The 25,302-nt window shown below is 46.6% G+C and overlaps 1 protein-coding gene across 5 annotated transcripts in view; it reads left to right on the forward strand.

The window, feature by feature from the left end:
* LOC125957791 (G-protein coupled receptor dmsr-1-like) overlaps positions 1-25,302 on the forward strand; it is a 64,103-nt gene that overhangs the window by 18,334 nt on the left and 20,467 nt on the right. The window contains exons 2-3 of one of the 5 annotated variants that reach the window (XM_049690708.1): positions 18,321-18,644; positions 21,155-22,074. The exons of 2 other annotated variants lie outside the window; for them this stretch is intronic. In XM_049690708.1, the coding sequence (XP_049546665.1) occupies positions 18,490-18,644; positions 21,155-22,074 (1,075 nt within the window). In that variant the 5' untranslated portion in view covers positions 18,321-18,489. Of the gene's footprint in view, positions 1-4,358; positions 4,397-18,320; positions 18,645-21,154; positions 22,075-25,302 lie in introns of those variants that run through there. 2 more of the 5 variants (XM_049690711.1, XM_049690710.1) reach the window with 2 other exon arrangements.

The raw sequence follows: 25,302 nt of genomic DNA on the forward strand, positions 1-25,302 counted from the left end.
AGAATCTCAATGTCACAAACATGGTTCCGTTCATTATTTTCATTTCTGCACCGACTGTTTGCGCAAGCTGCTCGAATCGACAAACAGATACTCCACAAAAGCGCGCCAGATTCCTTTGTGCGCCATGGATCACTTTCCGTCTAAATTAACCCGAAACCCAAATCCTAATGGTGTAGTTGAATGTATAATTTGTATGATGAAAACAATGCCACGATATGAGACCGGCCTTTAGTCAGCTTTTTCATAAACTAGAAGATTTGGTTTACCTTTGAGTTTGAAGTTTACTAAGTTCGTTGTAATTATTATCAGACTAAGTCAACGATCCGCATGGTAATATCAGTTTTGCCTTTTGTGGAAAGCAAACAAGTGGTTTGATCAGTTGTTTAATTTAAACATAATGTGAATTTCAAGTAATTGAAGTCAAATGAAGTAAAGATTAGCTTGAATTAATCCTATCTTGATTATGCTTTATAACAATTAGCGACATCTTTACACACTGAAACAATAATCAATAGGTTCTTTTGCTCAAAGATTGCTGATAATCCAAAAAGGCGATGTTATATTTATTACTTACATAATACATTAAACAACAAGAAGCATTCCGCAGTTAGAGTTGGAAACAAACTTTCTGTTCGCAATTTACATCTCCATTTGCTTTTACTATTCAGGGGTAGCCGTCGACTAAATGTCCTTCTACCATCCCATCGTATTTGGGTTGATAGATGCCGATGCTGCAAAGTGGATTATGGAAATGAGAAAAGGCTGTTATGACGTAAGGAATAATGTAAAGCGATTCAAACTACTAGCAATCGAGCCCAAACCGTCGTCTATCTGAGCTGTTTGATGCTCCTTTTGATCCTGTCTCCTCATCACCCACCGTGAAATGTCACATCAAGCATGTTGCGTGTAGTTATGTTGTGGTATGCATCACGATCCGACCAGAACCGGAATGGAGACCACCGGTGCCAGTTGATAGATGCTCACTACTTATCATGGATTTGGATTGATTTCTACATCTGGCTTCACAGCTGGTTTGATTTCGATTCTTCAACTACGGTACCGCGAAAATGTGGCGATGATGCTAGAGTCTGACACCCTCCTTACCCATCTCTGGCATGATAATGATACTCCAAACACGTAACACTTCACCTTTACACCACACTAACGGAACGACAGGCGCGGGAAGAGATATTTCAATAAAAACACAAAAGCCTGCGCCATACCGTTATTCTCAGCCTGCCATCAATTTCCGAAGATGTATTTCCTACCTCGACTTCTCGTGCGTTCTGTAAGACATTCATCCCGCGGACCTGGCATTCATTCTCGAGACCATTCAAAGCCGGCAACCGGAACATTATCGCGCTACGAGTTGCGAGTTCAATATTCGGTATGGGGTTTCCTTCGTGGGTTTGTAAACATTTCACCAGTCGCCACCTCTCCTCGTACTGCGTTCGATGCACATAAACAATGTAAGAGGAATGCCGGCACTGCAGACCTCAAGGATGGTTCTGTGTTAGGAAGGAAGGTGAAGTCACACCACGGTCATTGTGACATGATGTGGCCGACGCGATGAAACATAAGATGCAACCGTCACCGAGGATCCAATATCCGAACGATGCTGCCGTTGTTCGGAAGCAACATTCACACTTCGGCGACGCACGCGCCCCTCGTACGTCGTACGATGGAGGGGTAATCCGCGTGGTTCGTAGTAACACCGATTCAGTTACTCGTGGGCCACCGTCTGGAGCTGTTGGTGATGCTTCTTGGAGTTGAACAAGGATTCGGTGCCGCTGATTGTGTTTCGAAATCCCTTTCGCGCGCGTAAATCACATTAAGAGGAGAAGCAGGTGAGGAAGTGGCACGCGCGCCCACCACTCACCCCACACGCAGTGTTGTGTTTGTTTGTCTTTCGTTCTTTGAATTCCGAATCCGCGATCCTCCACGATCTAGACCGTGGCCGTGGCTTGGTCTGGCTCGGTGATTATTGCTTATGAGTTATTGGTGTTGTCCGCCATTACCGATCCGTGGGCTGTGTGGTCCAGAACTATTTTTGGAAAAATCGTCCGCCCATTCGAGTGAAAGTGCCCAGGAAAGCAACCGTTTTCGTCGTTGTGCAGGTCCTTGTCCTCGTGGTGTACCATCAGTGCCGCGGCAGTTAATCGTCATGATCATCAAGACATACCAACGGAATCGTTTGTGTGTGGGTGTGTGTGAGTGTGAGCATGATTCCGTTTTATGACACCATCAAAGAGTGCCATGCGGTTGTTACGTGGTTTCGCGGTTTCGCGGTTCCTTCCACTCGAAGGTGTTGGTCGAAGGAACCCAAGAAACTTGTTGCTATCATCTCGGTTCTTTCTCGCGTGCTCTGGAATGACAATTTTAATGGCGAACAAATTAATTAACACCAAGACCCGCGTCCGGTCGCGAGGTATTAATTGGAATTTCTGGCACCTTCTGAAGTACTTTGCAGTTTACGATGACACAATGTCGGTACCTGGTGGTCCCCAGTTACGATCCAACGACCGGATGGTTGTAATGTGGCCATCCGTCGTCCTATTACCTCTCTAAATCCAACGCAAAAGCTTCTCTTAACACCGAGGTACAATGATTCCATTGGGACTAACAGCAAATTTGATTTGAATCCTGGTCTGCACGCGTATACCACGGATTCCACGAGATCGCCAACCGACCAACGGTATAGCGGTCGTTCCTCGCTTCTACATCATAGCTTCTCTCTCCATCTCTGTGCACCATAAATGGAGCATATTTACCGAGTGTGTGCAACGGGATAAAAAGTTCTGCGATCCGCATCCCCAATGGAACTCCACCGTTGGATGAATAGTGCCGGTGGCCGGTATGGCTCTGGTGCACCATGTTCGTGGCCAATCGGGTCCAGGAGAAGGTGGCATGCCATCCGTATCGGACGTGTTTATCTTTTTCCTATCCATGTGTTCCTCGTGTCTCCCCTTTTTGGATTCTCCAATATTCTCCATCCATTCTGCATACCAACACGGGAGGACGTGAGTCGATCCGCCCTTTGCCAATGAGACTGGCCGCTGGGCTAGAAGTTTTCATTAAGAGAAAGAAATGGGGAGATACCTACCAGGGTCTACTGCATCAGCACCAACAGTATTGGGGGCTAAAAGACGGTGGCAATGGTGGCTGCGACGAAACATTATGCTAAAACAGAACAATAGCGTTCATTAAAGATGGATGGGTTGGTGAACGAGAAAAATGAAGTACTCACTCCGCTTCATGACGATGTGTGCCTGAGTTCTACTTCTGCTTGTCGTCGTCGTCGTCGTCGTCGTCGTCGTCGGCTTCGTCGTCGAATCATCATCACTGACTCCTTGTGTCTGTGTGTGGCCACTTGCTTGCTAGCATGCAGACCAGCCTCTGGACCAGGAAGACTGGCCTGCACTTTTCAACGTAAAAAAGAAAGGAAAAATGAATCCAAGAGGAACATAAGGAACTGGTGCAGAGGAACTGGAGGAAAGAGCGTGACACTTACCCTGCTCTGTGGTCTCGTGGTGAGCCCAGTGCGATTGAGCACGAGAGTGTTTGCATTTAAACATGTCTGCTCTGACCTGGCCTCGTCCTGGTTGGCCTCGACCTCGACTGAAGCCTTAATGGCGAGATAAATGATGAGTTTACATGTCGAACATGCCGAGACTGAATGATGATGAGAGCGTGAGAGAGGGAAGCCGTGTTGTGGAATGAGGTAGCTATGCGTGATGGTTATGATCCGCGAAAGACTGGCATTCCAGGCACACTCTGCTGGACTCCCGGACATTCAAAAGGCAAACCGTAACCCCTGGGTGCACAAGTGAGTGTATGTGTGCGTGTGTGTGTTCGGGAACTTTTGCTCAACGCAAAACGAAACCCTGCTGTGGGCTAACTGCCGCAAAAAGCAACCGCAAGCGATGCTGCTAAGCAAATGAGCGACCAACCCCTTGGTTTATGGACATTTTGGAACGCCACGCACGCTTTCCAACTCTTCCACCTCCCCAAGGGTGGTCTCCGCTCTCGTCGGAAAACTAAAAATACTTCGCACTGAAGACGCCAACCACCATGTGGTGAGGTTGCTATTGCGTAGAAACAAGATGTCTGCATCACGTTTTGAGTTTAACTTGCTTCAACCTGACGCCCGCCTTATCTCACATCTCGTAGCACCGGCGTAAGATGGAACATTGTTCTCGCACAAGTGGCCGGAAAATCCGGTAACAGTTTCTCCGGTGCCGCGCATTTTCGTAAAACCGTGGGCCGCTCCATGGTCGCGTGGTGTCGCATTTGCTTCAAACCCAGCAGTAACCGTGCTCTTATCCGCAGTTCCAGTCGTTGGTGAAGTGTTGTGTTGAGGGAAGAGGACTGGAGATGGCGGAAAGGAAACTTTATCGTACGTAATTAACACACAGGTGACATCAGGCGTGTATTGCACAACGTTATCTGTTGTATTCGGTTTCGACATGCCAATAGCCTCGGATGACAACGAGGGACGGAGTTCAGGGGCAAACCCTAATGGCCGTCAGCTTAAGCGAAACGAGGAAGCATACATACAACGGGCTGGAAGCTCATCGAATATAACAAACACATATATGCTATTAGTATCATGAGGTTCGGGGCATCAAACCGTATCGTGGCCAAACACGCAGCACCCTCCGATGTTCGGTAGCGACGAGGGTCAACATAATCAAGTTGAACGATGCCTGACGAATGGAAGGTTAGCTCCTGGAAGGCGATATTGATACGACAATAGCAAATCAAAATGTCGAACGTTTGGACATCCCCTTCGTACCTTAAGCTACCGTGCTATTCTATCTCTTAAAAGAGAAAGAGCGGAAATGAGATGTCCTCGGATTATGAAAGGACTAAACTTAATCTCGAATTTGTCCTGGATGGAATGAATCAACCATTTTTAGAGATCAAATCTACCGACCATCTATCGTTCCATGGCGAGAATATGTTACATAATGTCATGCTTAATGCGCCTGGAAGGAGTTTTCGGGATCTGGCGATGTATTTACATAATAGGAGGTTTGCAGAGTAACCTACTGCTTACCAATTCATACGGTCAATCGAGTCATAGATCAATGGGTCACCTTCTGGACACGCTTTATCCCTCTTTAGTGCTCGCTTAACCTTTCTGGAAGCATCAAATTCGTTCCGCACGTTGGCGAAGCTGGTAGATAAGAGCATTAGTCCCAAATAAGGGAAAGTTATCTTCATTTCCTGTTCACTAGATTCTTCAATTCTCAGTTCTTTGATTTATCTTCACTTTGACCATTTTGTAGAAAGCACTTTCTGCTCCGAAGACATCATCGTAGCATACGTTCACCATTGTTTCATTTAGTGATATGTTAATAATACAATGCACAATGACTGTTACAATCATTGTAACTGTTACAATTGTTACAATTCTTGATACAATTCTTTTCCCAGTACATCCTTATCGTTCTGTATGCTAAGATTTTTGTCATACAGTTTCTTTCAAATTCCAAGAACATGTTAAGTTCTATAATGATGGTTTATTGTTGTAGTTACGTGTGTATGAAAATATCAAGCATCAGCCATCGAATTAGCCACATAGAATGTTTCACATGCGGATACAAATCCACTTACCTCTCATTGGTGAGGCGTAAAAGCTACCGTGAACCTACCGTTTAGTGGAAACAGAAGACGCACATAAACAACATCTATTTATTCTTGAGCTCGACGTGTTTGGACTTGAGAATCTCTGACCAACTCTCTCTCTCGCTCGGCGCATTGAATAAACACCATCATCATCGCATTGTCCTCTCAGAAGCTCGCTTCATGCCTTCGTGTTTACAAACAACTGAAAATGACTGCAAAGTGGTACAGCGGAGTGTCACAAAGCCTTTTATTTCGTATGGATTGGAATAGGAAGAGTGGATTCGATTTATTTTCCACAAATATCTATCCGAAAACTTTCTCAGAGCCTCGTGCAAACCTCCGAATATTCGAAGCTTCCTGATTCATATTACATTTGTTCCACGAATCGCTTAACTCCTTGTGCAAGTATACAAATCTGCAAACATTTGGAGCGAGAGGCTACACCATTTTTGTTGATTGGAGTAATTTCATTCTTTCGATTCCTATTTCAATCAATCCACATCAACTCTATTTCGGTCACTGCATTGCTTTGGACCATCCGTAGACCGCCAAGGATGTTGTAATCGAACCGTTGTTAATTTGAATGACAGACATCCACTTAAAAGCGGTGTGCGTAGAGGCTTCATGGAAAGTTGTGTTGAAGAGCCACGAAGACTTCGGAGAATCCTGCATTAGATGAAGGATCATTGTGACCCGTATAGCCGAAAAGGCGGCAAAACTTAAATACTTTTCCTTCCTCATCTTATCGGTTTAAACATTTATCGTAAAAGACTACAAAACACATGCTATTGGTGTTTAGAAGGCTACAGCTGGTTTTGTGTTTGTGATTTTCAAATACGTTGAGTTGATTTTCAAATACGTTGAGATTACAGATGCTCCTAAGTCCAGTGAGACAACATTGACCAAGATATTGTTATAATAATATGACACTAGTTCTAAAATTATTCATTTTTACAAATATCTACATTCTACAAATAATTTCATATGTTTTCGTTAGCACCATCACTATATAAAGCAGCACATTTTCAAAAAATATATACATCAATAACTCAAAGATAAACATACAACTTGCCCGTCCTAATCTATATTTAAAAGCAAGAATAACTCAGAGATCTATACTCCGGTTTCACCAGCATTCAAGAGCTAAAGCAACTCTCTCTCTATCCGCAAAAAGGGATCATTTCTATTCATAAACCACGAATGTACTATTTTTTCTTTTACTTCATGAGTTCCTATCAGCACCGCTTAAAGGCAGTTCCTGCTTGTATAGACGCTGTCAAAAGCTGCGTGGTTTCCAAAAGTTTAACCAGATAAAAACCCCACGAATTCCTCTCATTCCACCGCATTCTAACCATTTTGGTCTCAATCTTCGTGTTATGAAATGCAAACAGACCGCCGCGGTTTTCAGCTTTTTGAAGTCGCTTTATTTTTCCTCGAGCAGACTCAAAACTTGTCTGCCTTCCGTGGCGGTTATCTTTTTTCACTCGTTTATCGCCTTTCGCTTTCTTTCTCCTGGTTGCTTTTCGCCTTCTTTCTCAGTTGCCGCTTGCTAGCTCACTTGCGTGCAGGCTCGCACGCAAGTGAGCTACGGGTGGCTGCTCGTGGGCCCTACCGATAGCCGCTGCTATCGGTAACACTCCCCCCAGTACGGTCGTCCTAACTGACGTCTCGTACTTCGGCCCAAGAGCAGCCGCCTGTCCTGTCATGTGTATGTTTACTTTCCGTTTACCGGCACGTGCCGGTTCTTTGGATTCTCCTATCAACTGTGTCGCCTTTCAGCTTCTATCTATCAATCCCACATCCAGATCGTAAGGTCCCTTTCCACCCTGCTTTAACTAATCTGTCTTTGTTTTAGGGTCGCTGTCCCCGGTGTTATTCCGGCCTATCTCTGTAGCCTTGCTAGCACCCCGGCGCATCCCGTATCACTCCTTCCCCTGACTCTTGGCGTATCACGTCTAGCACGGCGAGCTTCGTGACTGGCCGTACGTAAGTGCTGTTCGCCGTCCTGACCCTTGCGGATCGAACCTGACCGTCCTGCTTGCTGGCGAAAACTTGCTCTACCACGCCCTTTGGCCAGGAGTTTCTGGGTAGCCTGGGATCGACGATGACTACCACGTCTCCTGTCCTGATGGGTTCGTTATATCGGTGCCACTTTGTTCGTCGTGTGATCTCTGGCAGGTAGTCGGTCACCCACCGCCTCCAGAATCTGTTGGCCAGCGCTTGTGATGTTCGCCAGTTCTGCCGCAGAAGGCTGCCGCTGTCGTCCAACTCGCCCGGCTGCTTCATGCCATTCGACGAACCCAACAGGAAGTGGTTCGGTGTTAGGGCCGGGGCCGAGTCGTCGTCTACCGGCACGTGTGTGAGGGGCCGCGCGTTCATAATGCTCTCGACCTCGACCAGCAGGCTGCGCAGCACTTCGTCGTTCAAACGCTTGGCTGAGCTCGCAGCAACGATGTTCTCCTTCACCGTCCGGATCAGGCGCTCCCAGCTACCTCCCATGTGGGAGGCTTGTGGCGGGTTGAACTCCCACCGTATCCCGCGTTGGCTGCACTCTTTTGTGATATCGACGTGGTCGATCAGCTCCGGGTTGCGTTGCAGTTCCCTCTGCGCACCGACGAAGTTGGTTCCTCGATCACAGAATATTGTGAGCGGGGTTCCTCTGCGCGCAATTAGATTCCGCAGACCCATGATGCATGAGCTGGTGGTCAGCGAGTGAACCAGCTCGATATGGACCGCCCGCACTGTGAGGCACGTAGCCAGCATGCCCCACCGCTTTTCCACTCGCCTTCCCACGGCTACTTCGATTGGGCCAAAGTAATCAAGTCCTACGTATGTGAATGGCCGTACATAGGCCGCAAGACGCGCCGGGGGCAGGTCAGCCATGATGGGAGCCTTCGGTTCTGCAGCCGCATTCTTGCACCACTGGCAGTTCCTCCGCACTCTAGCGTAACAGGACCGGAGGTGAGGAATGTGGTAGAGCTGGCGCACCTCGTTAATCACTGTCTCGTGGTTTCGATGATGAAACCTCTCGTGAAACTTTCGCACTATCAGCTCCGTAACCGGATGACGCCGTGGTAGAATTACCGGCCTCTTCGCGTCTTCTGTTGCGTAGTGACATGCAGCGATCCTCGTTCGCATGCGTAGGATTCCGCACTCATCCAGGTACGGACTCAGCGAATGGATCGGGCTCTGTTTTGGTATCACGGTCGTAAGCCTAGTTGACGTCTTGGCGTTCTTCAGCAGGTCGATTTCCGCGGGGAACGCCTCCCTTTGTGCCTGGCTGATTATAACCCGTTGCGCCTTGCTCCTTTCCTCTGCTGTTATAGGGCCTGACGATCCGACTCTTTGGGTGCTACTAGCCCTGCAGTTGTGGACAAAGCGCAATACCCTTCCGGTTACCACGAGCACCTTTGCCCAGTCCGAGAATCTCGTCACGTCGACCACGGGCTGTTGTATTGACGGAGCGTCAGGCGAGTGATGGCCGGCGAAAGCTGGCCTCAGCTCCGATCCTGTGACCGGCTTTTCCGCCGGTTGTGCGGGCCACGTCTTGACGGATTCCCACAGGAACTGAGGGCCCCGGAACCACCGGCTTGTGGCGGCGAGATCGGGCATCCTGCTCCATTTGGTTGCGTCGTCTGCCGGGTTGAGCTTTGTGGGTACCCATCGCCACTCCCGGCATTTGGACGTTTTAAGAATCTCCACGACTCGGTGCCCGACGTGCTGGCTGTACCGGCGACTGTCGGAGTTGAGCCACCCCAGTACGTTACGGGAGTCGGTCCAGAAGAATCTGCTTGATGATTCGGCTTTTGATCCGCCGTCCTCACTTTCCTCTTCAACCAGACGGAGGGCGACTTCCACCGACCGGCAGAGCCGTGCTCCCAAAACTGCTGCTTCCAGCTCCATTCGTGGAATCGAAGTAAATCTCAGTGGCGCAACTCTTGTCTTGGCAGCTACTAGACAGCAGTGTACTGCTCCTCCCGTGGCGTACCGGATGTAGCAGGCCGCGGCAGCTCCGTTCTCACTTGCATCCACAAAGGTGTGCAGCTCTATTTCGTCTTTCCTTGTCAGGGCGGATGTGCCGTACCACCGGGGAATTCGTACCTTTTCCACCTCTGGGAGAGCCTTCAGCCATGTTTTCCAGCTAGTGAATGAATCGCTGTCTATCGGTTCGTCCCATTGAACCCCGGATCGCCAAATCTTCTGCAGCAGGATCTTTAAGTATGCCAGGAAATTTGCGAGTAGGCCCAATGGGTCGAACATCGCCATGAGCACGCTTAAGACCTCCCGCTTTGTAGGGCACCGCGTTCCCTGCCACAGATCGCAAGAGTGCTTGTTCCTTCCGATCCGGTAAGTGAAGGTGTCGGCCGCGGTGTCCCACCACATTCCCAGCACCTTCTCTGTGTGTACGGTGTGCGTACACTCTATGTGCTTTTCTTCAGGTTCTCCGTGTAGGGCGCTTAACACCTGGGGCGAGTTGCTAATCCAACCGCGAATCTCGAACCCTCCCTCGCGGTGTACGTGCGCGACGTCCAGGGCTAGTTGTATGGCCTCCTCCTCGCGATCGACGCTCACCAGCATGTCGTCGACATAGTGTGCGTGGATGATAGCCTTAACGGCATTAGGGTGGGTTTCTGCGAACCGCTGGGCGTTGATGTTCTTCACGTATTGAGCGGTGCTGGGCGAGCAGCGGGCACCGAACGTCATCACCTGCATCGCGTAGGTCTCCACCTCACCGTGTTCGTTTTCCCATAAGAAACATTGGCTTGACTGATCTTCGGGACGTATCCGCACTTGATGGAACATCTCACGGATGTCCCCCGTTACCCCGATCCTTCCTTCCCGGAAACGGATCAGAATCTCGAACAGGCTAGAGAGCAGGTCGGGCCCCGTTAGCAACGCTGAGTTTAGGGAGGTTCCCCGCACCTCTGCTGCCGCGTCCCAGACGAGTCGAACTTTCCCGGGTTTATTCGGATTTGTCACCACAAAGATAGGAAGGTACCACCGTCTCGGCTCGTCTTGCTGCTCCTCGCTAACACTTAATTTCCTTATGTATCGTTTCTCTTCATACTCCTTTATTTTCTCTTTCAAGGTGCGTGCGAACTCCGGACTTCTCTTCATTCTCCTCTGTAGTTGTTGGAAACGTTGTAGCGCCATCGGGCGGCTGTTGGGCAAGGTTCCGTCGTCCTCTCGCCAAAGTAGGCCGGTTTCGTATCGGTCACCCACCAGCCTGGTGCGGGCCGTTAGCAGCTCCAGACACCTAGCGTCCTCCGTTGTCGTCACTCTTGTGGCGTTACTTTCGTTACTCCGAGACTGTCAAGGGAGAAGTACGTATTAAGCGCTTGGTGTATCTCTTCGTCGGTCGTGCTGCTGTCGCTACTACGCACCTGGACGGCTGCTACGTTATGCACCTTGTCAGCGCCCCCGCAAACGGTCCACCCCAGGCGGGATTTAACGGCTACCGGGTCGTTCGCTGTGCCCTCTCGACATTTCAGTACCAGCCCTACTTGTAGGTGCCCAATCCCGATGAGGAGTTTGGGGCGCTCGTTCGTGTACGGTTCCAGTCGCACGCCCCGCAGGTGCCGGTATTTTGATTGTAGAACTTCGCTGTCGAGGGTCTGCGCTGGTAGTTCCAGCTTCTGTACGGTCTTCACTCCGGACAGAGTGTACTGGTGACCCTGTGGCGTTCCCGAGATCTTTAGGGTCACGACGCGTGATCTCTTCTCCACGCGAGTAATCCCTCCCGTCCATTGCAGATGTAATGGCTGGTTGGGCCCGTCTAGGCCGAGCTCGTCCGCGAGGTCCTCCTCCACCAACGTGAAAGACGACCCTTCGTCCACGAATGCCATCGCCTTGATGGTGCTGGTCCGACCGTGGAGAATAACCGAGTGGTATCGAAATTGGGGGCAGGCGTCGCTAGCCTCACAGTGTTTGTCGATCTGGATACAGTGCACTGCACCTGGCTTTGCCCCAGCTGCTGATGGCTCGTGCACGGTATTTATTGTGGTCGATGGCCCGCGATGCAGTAGGGCGTGATGTTTGCCCGTGCATCCCTCGCTGCCACATGGCCTGGCTCCACATGCTCCCTTATGACGACGCAGACAGACAAAGCACAAGTGACCCTCCCTGGCGACCTCCCAGCGCTTCGTCGTGTCCATGCTAATGAACCGGCTGCACCGCTCCACCGCGCGGCACTCTCCTCCGCAGCCCGCATACATACTTGCCGACGGACTGGGCGTGCTGCTTTGTAGGGCCGTTCCGGGTGCCTGGTGTGCAGCCCGGCTCTCTGTCCTAGTCTCCGGCAGTGGACCCTGGCGTTGTGCCCAGGAAAGGCGGCTGAAAGTTTCTGCCGTCGCGTACAACCATTGGCTGAACGTAGCGAGGTCCGGCACCTCCTCAGGCGTCTGCATCGCCCACATCTGCTGCACCGAGACTGGTAGCTTCCCCAACAGCTGGTACAGTAGGGAGCTGTTGAAGCAGTGCTCCGGGGCACCGCAAATCTCTATGGTCGCTGCACAGTTCTGCACCGCGACCGCAAAATCGGTGAGCTGGTCCCATTGCCCTTCACGAACCGACGGTAACTGGCTCATCCGCTCGGTCAAAGACTGCACGATGCGCAGGGGTTGACCGAATCGCATCTTCAGTGTCGCGATCACCCTGCCCACGTTGTTCGGGTGCAATAGGAGGGACTTAACCGTCTCGTACGCCTTGCCGCGTAAACACCTTTCCAGCCGTATTATATTTTCGTCCGCCGTGAAGCCACACATCCTCGTGCTTCGGTTGAAGTTCGACAGGAAGTTTGGCCACTGTTCCGGGTCACCGCTGAACGCTGGTAGCTCCTTTGGGACGGCGTGCCTCGCCGCGACCTGTGACCTGGACAGTTGGAATTCGCCCATTGAATCGCCCCAACTGTCGCCGAATTCTGGGTCATTGACCGTGCGGATCGCGGTCGAGCTGGCCGGTAGACGACGTTCCGGCTCGGCTAGGCTATCCCGTGGGTTTGGGCGGTAACCGTGGCAGTTAGGCTGTTCCGGATCACCGCATTCTTGGTGCCGTGCTGCATTGCCGCCCCAGTTCACCTCTCATGTCTTGTCAAAACTTGTCTGCCTTCCGTGGCGGTTATCTTTTTTCACTCGTTTATCGCCTTTCGCTTTCTTTCTCCTGGTTGCTTTTCGCCTTCTTTCTCAGTTGCCGCTTGCTAGCTCACTTGCGTGCAGGCTCGCACGCAAGTGAGCTACGGGTGGCTGCTCGTGGGCCCTACCGATAGCCGCTGCTATCGGTAACACTTCGGATACAGGAGCCCCAAAATGGTGGTGCGGTAGTCATAAAAAAGTAAATTTTATGAAATTCCATTCAAAACAATAATCCATCGCTAAGGGACAGACGCACGGAAGGACATGCCGCGCAATTTTTGTCCATCGGTTTTCGAAGAATACAACCAGACGATGGTTCACCAGGCGCATAAGAATCCGCGATAATTTGGATTCATTTACTTCGCGCGCGGACCGATAACAAGAGGGACATGTAATGGTCCGAACCGAATAACCAAATCTCGTGAGCATGAAATACCGAATAACCAAATCTCGTGGGCATGATTCAGTTGTTGTTTATCGAACCAACAGCCGGGGTTCAGTCAGTCATCGCTTGCTCACTATTAATCCATTACGAGAACCACGGACTGGCATGAGATGTTGAACTTCATTTCATGTTCGCGATGCGGATGGCTAGATGGACTGATGGCTTTGTTGCTTTCAGCTTATGAAGGTTACCAGGGGCAACCGTCCATGGACAGCACTGCTAGACTCTTCTCCGATGTTGACCACTTGGAACTAGACCAAAGGACCGGAAATTAAAATAAGAGAACCAACCAGCCGGACCACCTAAAGCCGGCCAGGTTGTGGTCTTACCGGCTAACGTTGGATTGGTCACGATTTTGATTAACAACGCGAGTCGTTATGGCGAGGAATGAAAGCCATCCTAGAACGAGGATGGTTCGGAGTAACGGTCTTAACGGATGTTTTCACTTTATGTTTATTGCTACACAACTCCGTGGCGTTCCGTGGCGCTGACCCTTATGATCGTGGCTCAAAGTTTATGTTGCGGTTCACGTCACATGAAGGCTTATTCTAATGGTCTTCGGCAAGCAGGACTTTCTCTCGAAATTGGATAACTTGGTTGCGAATAGAAGAAGGGGCAACATGAAAGATGTACTCCGTTTTCCGCGAATCTTTCGCCAGCATGATGATGATGTACCAAGACAAACTCTGACGATTTGCCTTAGGGCCCCGGATTCGGTGCCACCAACATCAACAAGCGAAAGGCCCTTCGTAATATCCATTTAAAGAGTTCTTCAAAATTGCTCATGCAAAAATCCATGCGCCAACGCGTGCACGCTGCTGACAAGGCTGAAGTCAAAGCTGGGCAGAAGCCTCGCTGTGATCGGGTAGTGACGCCTGCCTCAAGTGAGTCGTGACTCAAGCGAAAGCGAACGCTCCTTTGCTTGTTACCTTCTTGCCACAAACATGCCAAGCATACACACAGACACACACATACTTGGAATGCTTGAGTTCATGTGGTTGCTGGTTCTGACGCTGTGGAAAGTGTGGGAAGAATCTTCGTTTAGAACTCCACGCTAGCCAAGCGTAACTCATGAATCTGACGGCACCACACCATTGGAACGACGGTTTAATCGTGTGTTGGTGTGCTGTGCAAACATGTGGTGGCCATCGTTCCAACATGAAAGCGGGCTTATTGCAACAGGCTAATATTTGTATGTGCTGCTATTGCTCATGAAAATGACTGAGAAGCGATTCATTTTGTTTAACAATAACGGTGCCAGGTGATGAACAGCCGGAGCAGTTGATGAACTTGCAACTCAATCTTGAGACGCCTTTCTCAAGAGATCGCATCAAGTGTAACGATGCGCACCAATGCAATTAACCTGTCTACGCTGACACTTCCTGAAGGTGTTCCAAACGAGAATTGCGAAACGAACTAAGCTCCCAACTCAACACCCTGTAAGAGATACTTCACATCAAAGACCTTCCAGATCACCATTTATGGTGCAAAGATACGAGTGTGAATGAAATGAGGAGAAAGAGAAATAGTGGAATGGAGACGGACCGATAATTTGATGTAAATTCTGTCTAAAATGCTGCTCATTAGGCCAGATGCTTGGACATTACGCCTGTGACCTTGACACCTAATGAAGCAGCAACGCGAGCCTCAATTAGAGACAAGAGACATCAGTAACCAACAGTTCCGTTTAAAACCGAATTTCCATACCTTCCGACAATTCGTGGTATGAATCAGCGACCATTGATTGCTGATAAGCATTTAAAGGTTGGTTGGACAATTCTGGCTCTAATGATGACTGGTAGACGGCACAGGTGAACGCGGTTCTCGCCCGTCGTCTCGTCGTTATGATGCGAAGCGATAAACTCACCTTCACCACGACGCATTTCATCGTTTACAGAGAGTATGAAGCGGAGAAGAAGCTAGCGATTCCTACTGGCCCGTTCGCAGGTTTTTGATTTCTGTTTCATTCGTATCTTCTGGACGAACGAACCGCCGTTACCGTTCTGTCGTCTGGATCGTGACGAAAAGAAGCGTTCGTCGAGTTCGCAGCTGATATATCCGTAGACAGTCATAACATGAGTTCATCAATTTTCCCCTTCTTTTCGGTGTTTGTACTCCTCATTCTCTTACCTAAAACAGTAGTGGTGACTGTTGGTAGCCGGTTAATTGGAAATAATTTAATATAAAACTTGTGCTACGCCGTTGGTATTCCATCGCATCCATCGCATCGTAACGCCTTCTTGCGCATTGTTAATGATGTTGCTGATGATGCTTTTGGTGCTTGGTTGGACAACTTCTGCAAGCCGATTAGCCGGGGGCCACTGGAAAACCTCTAACTGGAACAGACACCGAACAAGCGCCTAGACGAGCGCTGCTTTCAAGCTTCATTCCATTTCATCCAAATTTCTGCCGGCATATGGCGGGCCTCATTATGAGTGTACACATAACAACACAATTTAATTTTGACTCGCGAAATATGCAATCGAGTCGCCGAAAAGGATCCACCATACCGTCACCAACGATAGGCAGCTTGTTAAGTATTAAAATCGATTTACCATCATCCAGACCCATGAAGATGGATTCTAAGATAATCACACGACCAGAGAGTTAAATCTTCATCACTCACCGCTGACATCGCGATAGCGTATGGCGGCCCTCGGATTTCGCTGGCCTAAAAGAACATAATCCATCCAAGAGAACGGTCCTTCTGAGTTTTCTCGTCAGCTCTTTTGGAAAGTACAGCAGCCGACGACGACGACGATAAACAAACTTTCGCAACCTCCCCTTTCCCTCCAATCACATCCTGTTCCAACGTCGATGCTGATACGAAATTGATTTACGCTTCCTTTCCTTTCGTTGCTCGCCGAAGCGACGGACTAAATACATTCCACGCTGGCGCTGAACAGGCAGAGGTAGCATCGCGGAAGGAAATCGAATCTCCTTCATGCGTCTAACTCATCTGACTCATCTCTAGCCCTCGCATCAGCGCCCTGCATAACGATCATATTGTTTAGTTTCGATTTAGCCCTTTTCGCCGACAGCGTGATGAATAAAATCCTGTTTATGCCCTGATCCCGTTGGCGCACACAAGCAGGATGTGCATGCATCTACCACCATCCGGAAATGCCATTCCGGATGACGGTTCACATCGGATTATTTAATTTATTTTGATCGAAAGATTAATCGCAATGCAATTGTAATTTGTAGTGGTGCAGCGCTGTGTAATATATGAAGCTGTTATTTTATTTTATTCGCAGCAAAGAAACGTCGTCTTTTGCGAGCAACTGTGCGATTTTCAGTTTGTTCACATAAACGGAACTGATCATATGTGAAATGCTCCTTAATTTTTAATGCTCTTTTTAATAATGTTCAACTAAAAACTATGAAATGAATGCTTAAACAGCCTACACTCCGTCCAGTTACTATAAGACCACCATCAGTTTGTTCCAGAAAATCTTCAAGGATATGTTAACTTTTCCACACCGTTTTTGATCAAAAACGATAGCAGAGATTCTCCTTGAAACGTAGATGTGCTTTGTTAAATGGAAAAAATACAATCTTGAGCCTCCCGGCTGTATAAAGTTTCACCCAAACTATGCAGAAATTCCCATTAAACCAACAGGTGCTGAAAGAGACTCTGAACTTCCAAAATCACGACATTAATCTATGAATCCAGTAGAAACATGTTGATTCAACGTCTATTCACCGTTGTAAACAACCAGGAATGGTTAAATGAACGAAAAAACCATTATTTTGCGTCTATTGTTTTATTGGGAATTTCTGCATAGTTTGGGTGAAACTTTATACAGCCGGGAGGCTCAAGATTGTATTTTTTCCATTTAACAAAGCACATCTACGTTTCAAGGAGAATCTCTGCTATCGTTTTTGATCAAAAACGGTGTGGAAAAGTTAACATATTAGTGAAATAATGCTTTTATTAACATAAGAAAGAAGATTGCGGTTTCGAAAAAAGATTAGAAAATTGATTTGTTGGCCATATCTGCTCGCAGTATAGCATAAAATCCGTTGGAAAACATCTTCTGAGCTCGAATTAGTAAATGGGATGCTGGGGGAAAGCAGTATTCTTCGTTTCGTGAGCTTTAAGCGATGATTTTAGCGGTTTTGAGAGACATATGAGAGTCTTTGCTTCTAAAATTAACCAAAGTTTATAGAGAGCATGCCAAATCCCGTTTTACACATTTGAAACCATTAAGATTTGATAACGAATAGTTATTTTCGGGATTTAAATGATTTGGTTACTTCTTTTCGCTGATAAAAAAAATAAATCAAGGTGGTCTTATACTAACTGGACACATCATTTTTTGTTAATTTGCCGCCAAAATTCAACCTGGGATTTTATCCATCCCTATTACTGTTTAATAACTTATTTTTAGAGTAGAGAATAGTAATAAAAAGTCTCGATTTGAAATTGTGATCCTTGAAGATTTTCTGGAACAAACTGATGGTGGTCTTATAGTAACTGGACGGAGTGTAGTCGGGTTATGCAATGGTTCCTACGAGTTCTAATACCTCGTCTTCCTTGTCGCTTATAATCGAACGATGATTTTTTGTGATTTGAAACAAACAATTATTAATCTTGAGATCCACATTATTCCTTTTCGGTGTTGTCTGCTGTAAAACGCTACGAATTCATACAAACCTTATACTTTCAAATATACGCTGTGTACCAGCAATCAAAGGTTTTAGAGGAAGGAGAAGCGCGAAATGGCGGCAACACTCGCCCATTCGTGCATGAACTCTAAATCAAAACCGTGAACCAGAAGAGCTTGTTCCAGAGACTATCAACCAGCGAGCGAAAGGGATTAGCGAAACGGTGAATGTGAAAGTGTGAAGAGGAAGCTTGTTCTCTGGTCACGTCTCGCGCCCGGAAAAAAGCCTTCCGAGCCACTCGATAGTCGCTGACCGGAACCAATCTTCTTTGGTACACGAGAGCTAACGTTCGTGCGCATGTGTGTGTATGTATTTGTGTGTAATCAAGCGAACGATTTTGGAAAAAAGAAAATCCAACGAAACATTTCCTCGTGTCGCTTAGTTCGCATTCCGTATCCAGTAGTATCCATTTTGTAATAAAAATATTCCCTCAACTTCAACAGGAACCAACGAAAGCAACGGAAGCAGCATGAGAAGCAAAAGAAACAGTGTTTGATGGCGAATGTCATGGTTTGATCGTGAGCACCGTGAGTTGTGAGCACCAATGTATGTGGATTGGACGAAATTGGCTGCCAGCGAGCAACAGCGAGGGATTAATCAGAGCGAGCAACAATGAGCTCCACGGAATTGGGAGAATTTGTAATAAATGTCACCGAAGGGCCACCCCTCGATGGCAGCACGATCGGTGTTACCGGTAATATGACGACGGCGACGGCCACAGCACATCTGCTCTACTGTGGCAAGGCATTGGATGACTTCCACACCAGGTAAGTCGACTCCCCGAGACCTCGGCCTCTCGACATAAATCAAACCATCTTTCTGATGCCACGACACACACACCACTAGCGCCATGGTTAGTGATGAGAGAAAAGGTGGCCACGAGGGGGACCATTTGTTTCTATTAACATCCAATTCTGAACACCCAACCGACCGGTAGCGAGATACTTTTTCATTCAATATGACCCAGAATAAAAGAAAAAGAACCGTAAGATGAGCGAAAATAAGAAGCTACGATAAGGGTGGATCCCGTAGTGCGTATCCATCCATAGCACGAAACATCAGCAACGAAAACGCGACTTGAACGAACAACGCTAATGGATCGGAATCAGTAGCTGAAAAAGCAGATGGTAATCCTAAACAGATAACCGGTTTGGGGGTTTGGCCGAGTAATCGTCACAATTTTTCCATGTCATCTAGGTAATTTGTGGCCTTCATTAACTGCATTTTCACTTCCGTCATTGCGTGGTCATTTCACTATCCGTATCAGTCTCTTTCGAATACCTTTTCGTTCATCGACGTCGCAGTTCTGAAGTCAATGACTGTTTCACGCAAGACATTTTCTACATATTCCTGGCTGGCAATAGAAATTACATTAATTCCTTGGCGAACATTACTGAACCAATATGCTCGCGGCCGCGCTAACACTATATTCGATCACGCTTTTCACATAATATGTTCTCATACTAAGAACATCATCGCAAAGAAGAAATTATATCACCTTGCTCTGTGTTCTTATACCCCGTTTCAACGAATTTCGTTTCGATAACTAGGAAGTCTTTTCATAAATTTATTCTTAAAATCTCAATGTATGTGCAATTTGTAAATGTTATGGTGAACAATGAATAATGTGAAAACACAAAAAACAAATGCCTTGATAACGAGAAACACAAGGTAATACAAACAATAAGGAGGAGGAGCGATACGATCAGTATACAGCGCCTTATCAGCATGATGTGTCATTAAAATCATTATGAAACAATCCATTTGTACTTTCCACGTTACAAACGCTTCCAAATAATTTATGAATCAAGTACCATGGCAGCTTATAAAAAGTACATTTCAACTGAAATGAGAATCAAAATGTGCAACCAGCAGTCGACGAGGAAACGAAGAAAATGTTGAAAATGTGAACTACCATGCGCCTCCATCTGTTAGTAAAATTCGTTCTAATAGCTTCAAAGAAGGTGAAACCAAGCGATTATGACTGTTAATGATGTGCTTACGCGCGCACTCGAAATGTGGAGAGCGAAATGAAACGAAATGTGACATAATAGGCAACTAATTTCACGCTCGATGATATTGATTGCGATACCGACCTTGAGGGGGAGCCCCAACAAGAGTCTCTCTGCTCTTTAATGTTACAATTCACTCTCGCCGGACTCATTTCAAAGCGCCCACTCACAATGGCGCTACATTTTTGCGAAGGCACATTGAGTCAAAAACAATGATACGCAAATTAACTCCCGAAAACGCTTCATTGAACATCACGAATCGGTCGGGAGAGCTGCGCAATATGTAATGGAGCGATACTTTCCACCTTGCACACACACTCACACTTCATTGAATATGAGCAATAAGTTATATTTGTTTCGGTTTACTAGTGACCGTTTCGATGGAAGATCAAATCTATCCAGACAGCAAAAGCGCGCAGACACGACAAACGCGCATAATACACTTGTCATAACAATAATCCATTTTCCATTGTGAGTGTGCGTCAGAAGATCATGCAATACGTTTCTGGGGTGGGTATTCACTATATTTATGTTATTGCAAAACTCCTCATACTCTGGTACCTCCTTCCTTCGTAAATAGTAAAGCATCGTTGAATTTACTGATGATGCATATCGCTCTGCTTTGTCTGTCCCTAATGTCTAAATACAACTGATGCAGCGTTACTGTTCAGCGATATAAAGCATTCTCCACCAAAACTTATCATATTACAATATGCTCCATCCTGAAGCTCAACATCAAACGATTGCAAATGTAGCCGACTCAGCCGCCCACGGTGTCCAAAGTTATTTCTTATTAAATAACGAAGTAACAATAACGAGTGCTTGCGATAACGATGATGGCGCCCACGAGCTCGCGGACCCTCGAAAGCAACAGAGTGGCAGCTTGAGCCTTGAGAAGGAGAACAGTAGCAATGGACGAGGAGCGAAACGATTTGATGTTGATAATATTTGCCTTTTGTGTTTAATCATTTCTGTGTTCGTTTCTTTGCCAAACGGAGAATTGAAGTCGGGAACCAGTAAACGTAAATCATCAAACTGAAGTGACAGGGCATCGAATGGGTGTTTCAGTTTGCGACACATACAACGCGACGATCAATATTGACGTAAATGGAATGAGAAAGCTCGCGCAATTCGAAGTACAGGTTATTATGTAAACAAGTGTCATGCCACATGCATTCTCATTACACTAATTGCCTTCTCCTCATTCGCCTTTTCAATCTTTAATTCTCTCTGTCTCTCTCTCTCTCTCTTCCTCTCGTTTATAGTTATGCCAAGGTGCACGGGATGGTGTGTCTGTTGGTGTGCATCTTCGGCAGCATCGCCAACACGCTCAATATCGTGGTATTGACACGGCGTGAGATGCGCTCACCGACCAACGCGATCCTGACTGGACTGGCCATTGCCGATCTGCTCGTCATGCTCGACTACATGCCATATGCGGTTAACTCGGTGCCATACCTGCGTCTGTCTCGTGAGCAACGCCTCACTTACGGCTGGGCATGGTACATCATGTTCCATTCGATCTTCGCACAGATATGCCACACGATCTCGATTTGGTTGACGGTCACGCTGGCCATCTGGCGCTACATTGCCGTCGCTTATCCACAACGGAACCGTCAGTGGTGTGACATGTCCAAGACATTGGCCGCCATCTTCAGCTCGTACGTCGTCTGTCCGTTCCTCGCGATACCGATCTACCTCTCCTTCAGCATCCAATCAAACGTAGAACTGCTCGGTAGCGATGGCAATCTGCTGTTGCGCGACACCAACGATACTGGCCGCAACGTTACCCTGTTCCGCCTTGGCACGTCACAGCTCGTACGCGACAATCCGACTCTTCTGAACGTCAACTTCTGGATCTACAGCGTCGTGTTCAAGCTGATACCTTGCATTGCACTCACCATTCTCAGTCTACGCCTGATTGGCGCACTGCTGGAGGCGAAACAGAGACGTAGCCAACTGACAGGGACGGCCACCGGCATGAAACAGATCGTGGATGGTCGCGTAGTCGATGCGGCCAAAGGCAGCAAACAGAGCGACAAAGAGAAGCAAACCGATCGCACGACGCGCATGCTGCTCGCTGTACTGCTCCTCTTCCTCATCACCGAGTTCCCCCAGGGCATCCTTGGTCTGCTCAGCGCCGTTCTCGACAAGTCCTTCTTTTTCAATTGTTACCTCAAGCTGGGTAAGCCAGAAACGGAAGCCTTGCCATAACGGCAAGGCTATACAGATGCAAACAAAGACACATACCCTTTCCCATTTACGATGGACATCCGATACGACAAACGATGGCCGCATGAATGAGTAATGGTGGCAGAGTGAGCGATTTCTTCTGCCATTCATTGGACATTCATTGCAGCATTGAAGCTTAGTATTGCTAATGCAAAATAGAGCTGGATCGCTTTTTTGATTTATTGGAGGGAAGGCGCCCATGAACTGTCTACGGCGCTGAGGTGTTAATAGTGTGCGAGGTGAGACGCGAGAGGCTAGACGTTTAACCAAAGATTTATGATACGCGCGCTGGCACCTGTGCTCGTGGTGTATCATGTTCTCGTAAACATTGTTGCAAGATGTTTGGCCGTTGCTGGACAGAAAGGAGATTTAGTTTTTTCACAATTTTTGGCCGGCAAACCGAGTCGTTAAGGTCGATTGATTTAGGATTCCTAGAACGCTAGCCAGACCAAATGATCTCGATGAATTATTGCAAAAATCATCTGGGAAATTTTGAACAGCAGGTTTTAAAATATAAATTTAACAGTTCTGAAAGCATTTTGTTACGAAACCTTTTAGCAATATGTCGTGCTAGTTTAGAAACGATAGGCGAGAGCCAGAGCAAGATCAAGTTTTGTTAACATTACGTATTGAATACCTTAAACTGTAACTGTGCTGTGATAAACAACAATATCTGTAATAAAAATCGTGATATCTAATGCTCAATTACATCATTGTTATCTTTCGTCTGAACTGCTAACGGAATGAATATATTCAATTTTCTAGAAGTATGTTGGATTTGAAAGAATATGTTCATATCAAAGACTTTTTCATCCTCTTCGCATAGCTATGGTTCTAAAAAGTAAGCAAAAAAAATATCTTCCTTAAAGGTTCTCGAATCTACCTTCGAATCAGTACAATGGATCGTTAGATGAAAGTATGTACCACAATTACACCGAACTCATCAATCGGATTTCCTATAATCAAACTGATATCAGCCCGTGTTTCCCTGATTCAAGTACTTTATTTTGTTGGTCGGCTAACATCTACCAGAATCATTTATCTTCGCCTCTCCTTCCCTTTTGCATGTTCTCCGTATGGATGGCAACATTCGCTTCAACGCATTTACGATATTCATCAGTTCAAGTTTAAAGAACCACTCAATGGCAAATAAGCAACATAAGAAGGAAGGTAGAAGAAGAAACGATGAAAACATAGCTACGATGCTCTTGTACGGAGAACCATTGCGATAGTCGATTCGTTGTGGTAAGAATATAGGTCAACCCTCTATACCCTGGTTCGTGTGGCTTCTCAAAGTGACTGGATAATCAATTGGCTTAGGGTGTTATTGATTGGATGAGCCAATTGGTGTGTACAAAGGATTTCATGGCGTGTAGAAGAAGAGAGACGATGCCGAAACCGTCGAGCAAGTCATTTAATAATCTCGTCCTTGAGCTTGAAGAGGATGCCAGAACAGGAAGGTTTCATCCATTTTTGGAACTGACTGCCGGTTATGGGATATGAGATATGGGAGGGCCTTCTTAAAGTAAACCTATTCGAGATTTTTGAAATTCCAGAATCAGGTCTCGTTCTTTCATTGAGTAATGTTTCATGATAATCGGACCTCCAGGAAGCATTCAACCGGATCCAAGTGGAAGACATTACGCTGACGGTACTCGAAAGCATGTACCGATGAGTTAGACTAAGAGTTTGGATAAGGGAACCATCGTCAGAAGCCAACAGATTGCTTGAAACGGATTGTTACATCCATGTCCGTGTCGCTGTCAGTACAGTGTCGACAACCAGAGCTTCTCGGAGCAATGAATTGTCCCGAGAATTGTGTTGTATGAAATGAATTGTCCCGAGAATTGTGTTTCGCTTGGCACTAAGAGTTGAGATTTAAACAGAAACACAGCTGCATGCTTCTGTGGCGTAATCAAGTCAAGGAAAGACTCTAAGAATGGTAACGATTAATCTAAATTGCTGCTGTCATAAGATGGTTCTATTAGCCGTGAAATCTTCTGACAAGCATAAGCCTTGGATCATGCGAGACGAGATTTGAAAAGCCATCCTAATAATGCCAACTGAGGGACGAAGCGTCTTTAAGGGTATTGAAAGATGAACTGACACTAAGTCTTAGTGAGGTACCATATGGCTGAACGAAGAAGCTAAAAGACTCTGGCATTTTCCGAACAATCATTTATCAATCGAAGCTTTTCCGTTCAGAAGTTAAGGAGAAACACGTTGGATGACGAAGTGTTTCTTAGCACACAAAGGCATTCAATGTAGCGATTGTTATAAACAACCTCACATCTTGCGGTTATCCGCTTCGAGATTGTCATTTATCTTATAGACACCAGCATAATACGAAGATAATTTGTGAGTTATTGATACACCTGAATGAAGTGTTGGATGGTGATCAATCTAGGTCAAAACACTCGAATGAAGAGGGAGCAAAAGAGTGCGAAGTATGGTATCAAAAGTAATATAGTTTACTGCTTTCAGTTATGTAATAATCGTTTAGTTTGTTTTGGTATGGGGATAGTATGAAAAGATAAAGTCTTGAATTATTTAAACCTTATGAAGTAAGTATAAAAATATGAACAAAGTCATGCAATTGCTAGCGGTATGGGTTATTGTAAGCTAAATCAAATTTATGATTTGAAGGTGTTGGTTCCACCTTGCCACCTTCTATGGTGATACTACTGTGTCCAAAAAGTACGGTGACACGGTGTCCAAATTGCCCGCGTAAAAGGATATTTTTAGTTTTGTATTTTTCATATGTTGTCAGCACTGTTATTGACAACCATGGCAAGTTTCACGTCAAAATATTCACTAGTGTTTGAGATACGTATTTGTTTGTGAACTGCTAAAAGTGCATTCTTCGGTTTTCTCCAAGTCGCAAATTTTTAAACAAAGAATTTGCATTAAAAATATTTTTTCTGCTGCAAATATACCAATGCGAATGGTCTTTTGAAAAGACATTCTGTCTTTAGCGACGATACTTCGTTAATAAAAATTATTTACAATTGGTGGAAAGACTTCCAGGAGGGTCGGAAACGTTTTGAAGAGGAAGAACGCTTTAGACGACCACCAACGACAATCGATGCCGCTCACGTCCAAAAAATCAAAGATTTGGTGTTGGAAATCCGTCGATTAATAACAAGAGACTTTGTTGATGATATTTGCATATCAAACATAT

This window comes from Anopheles darlingi, chromosome 3 (assembly GCF_943734745.1).
Source record: "Anopheles darlingi chromosome 3, idAnoDarlMG_H_01, whole genome shotgun sequence".
Taxonomy (NCBI): domain Eukaryota; kingdom Metazoa; phylum Arthropoda; class Insecta; order Diptera; family Culicidae; genus Anopheles; species Anopheles darlingi.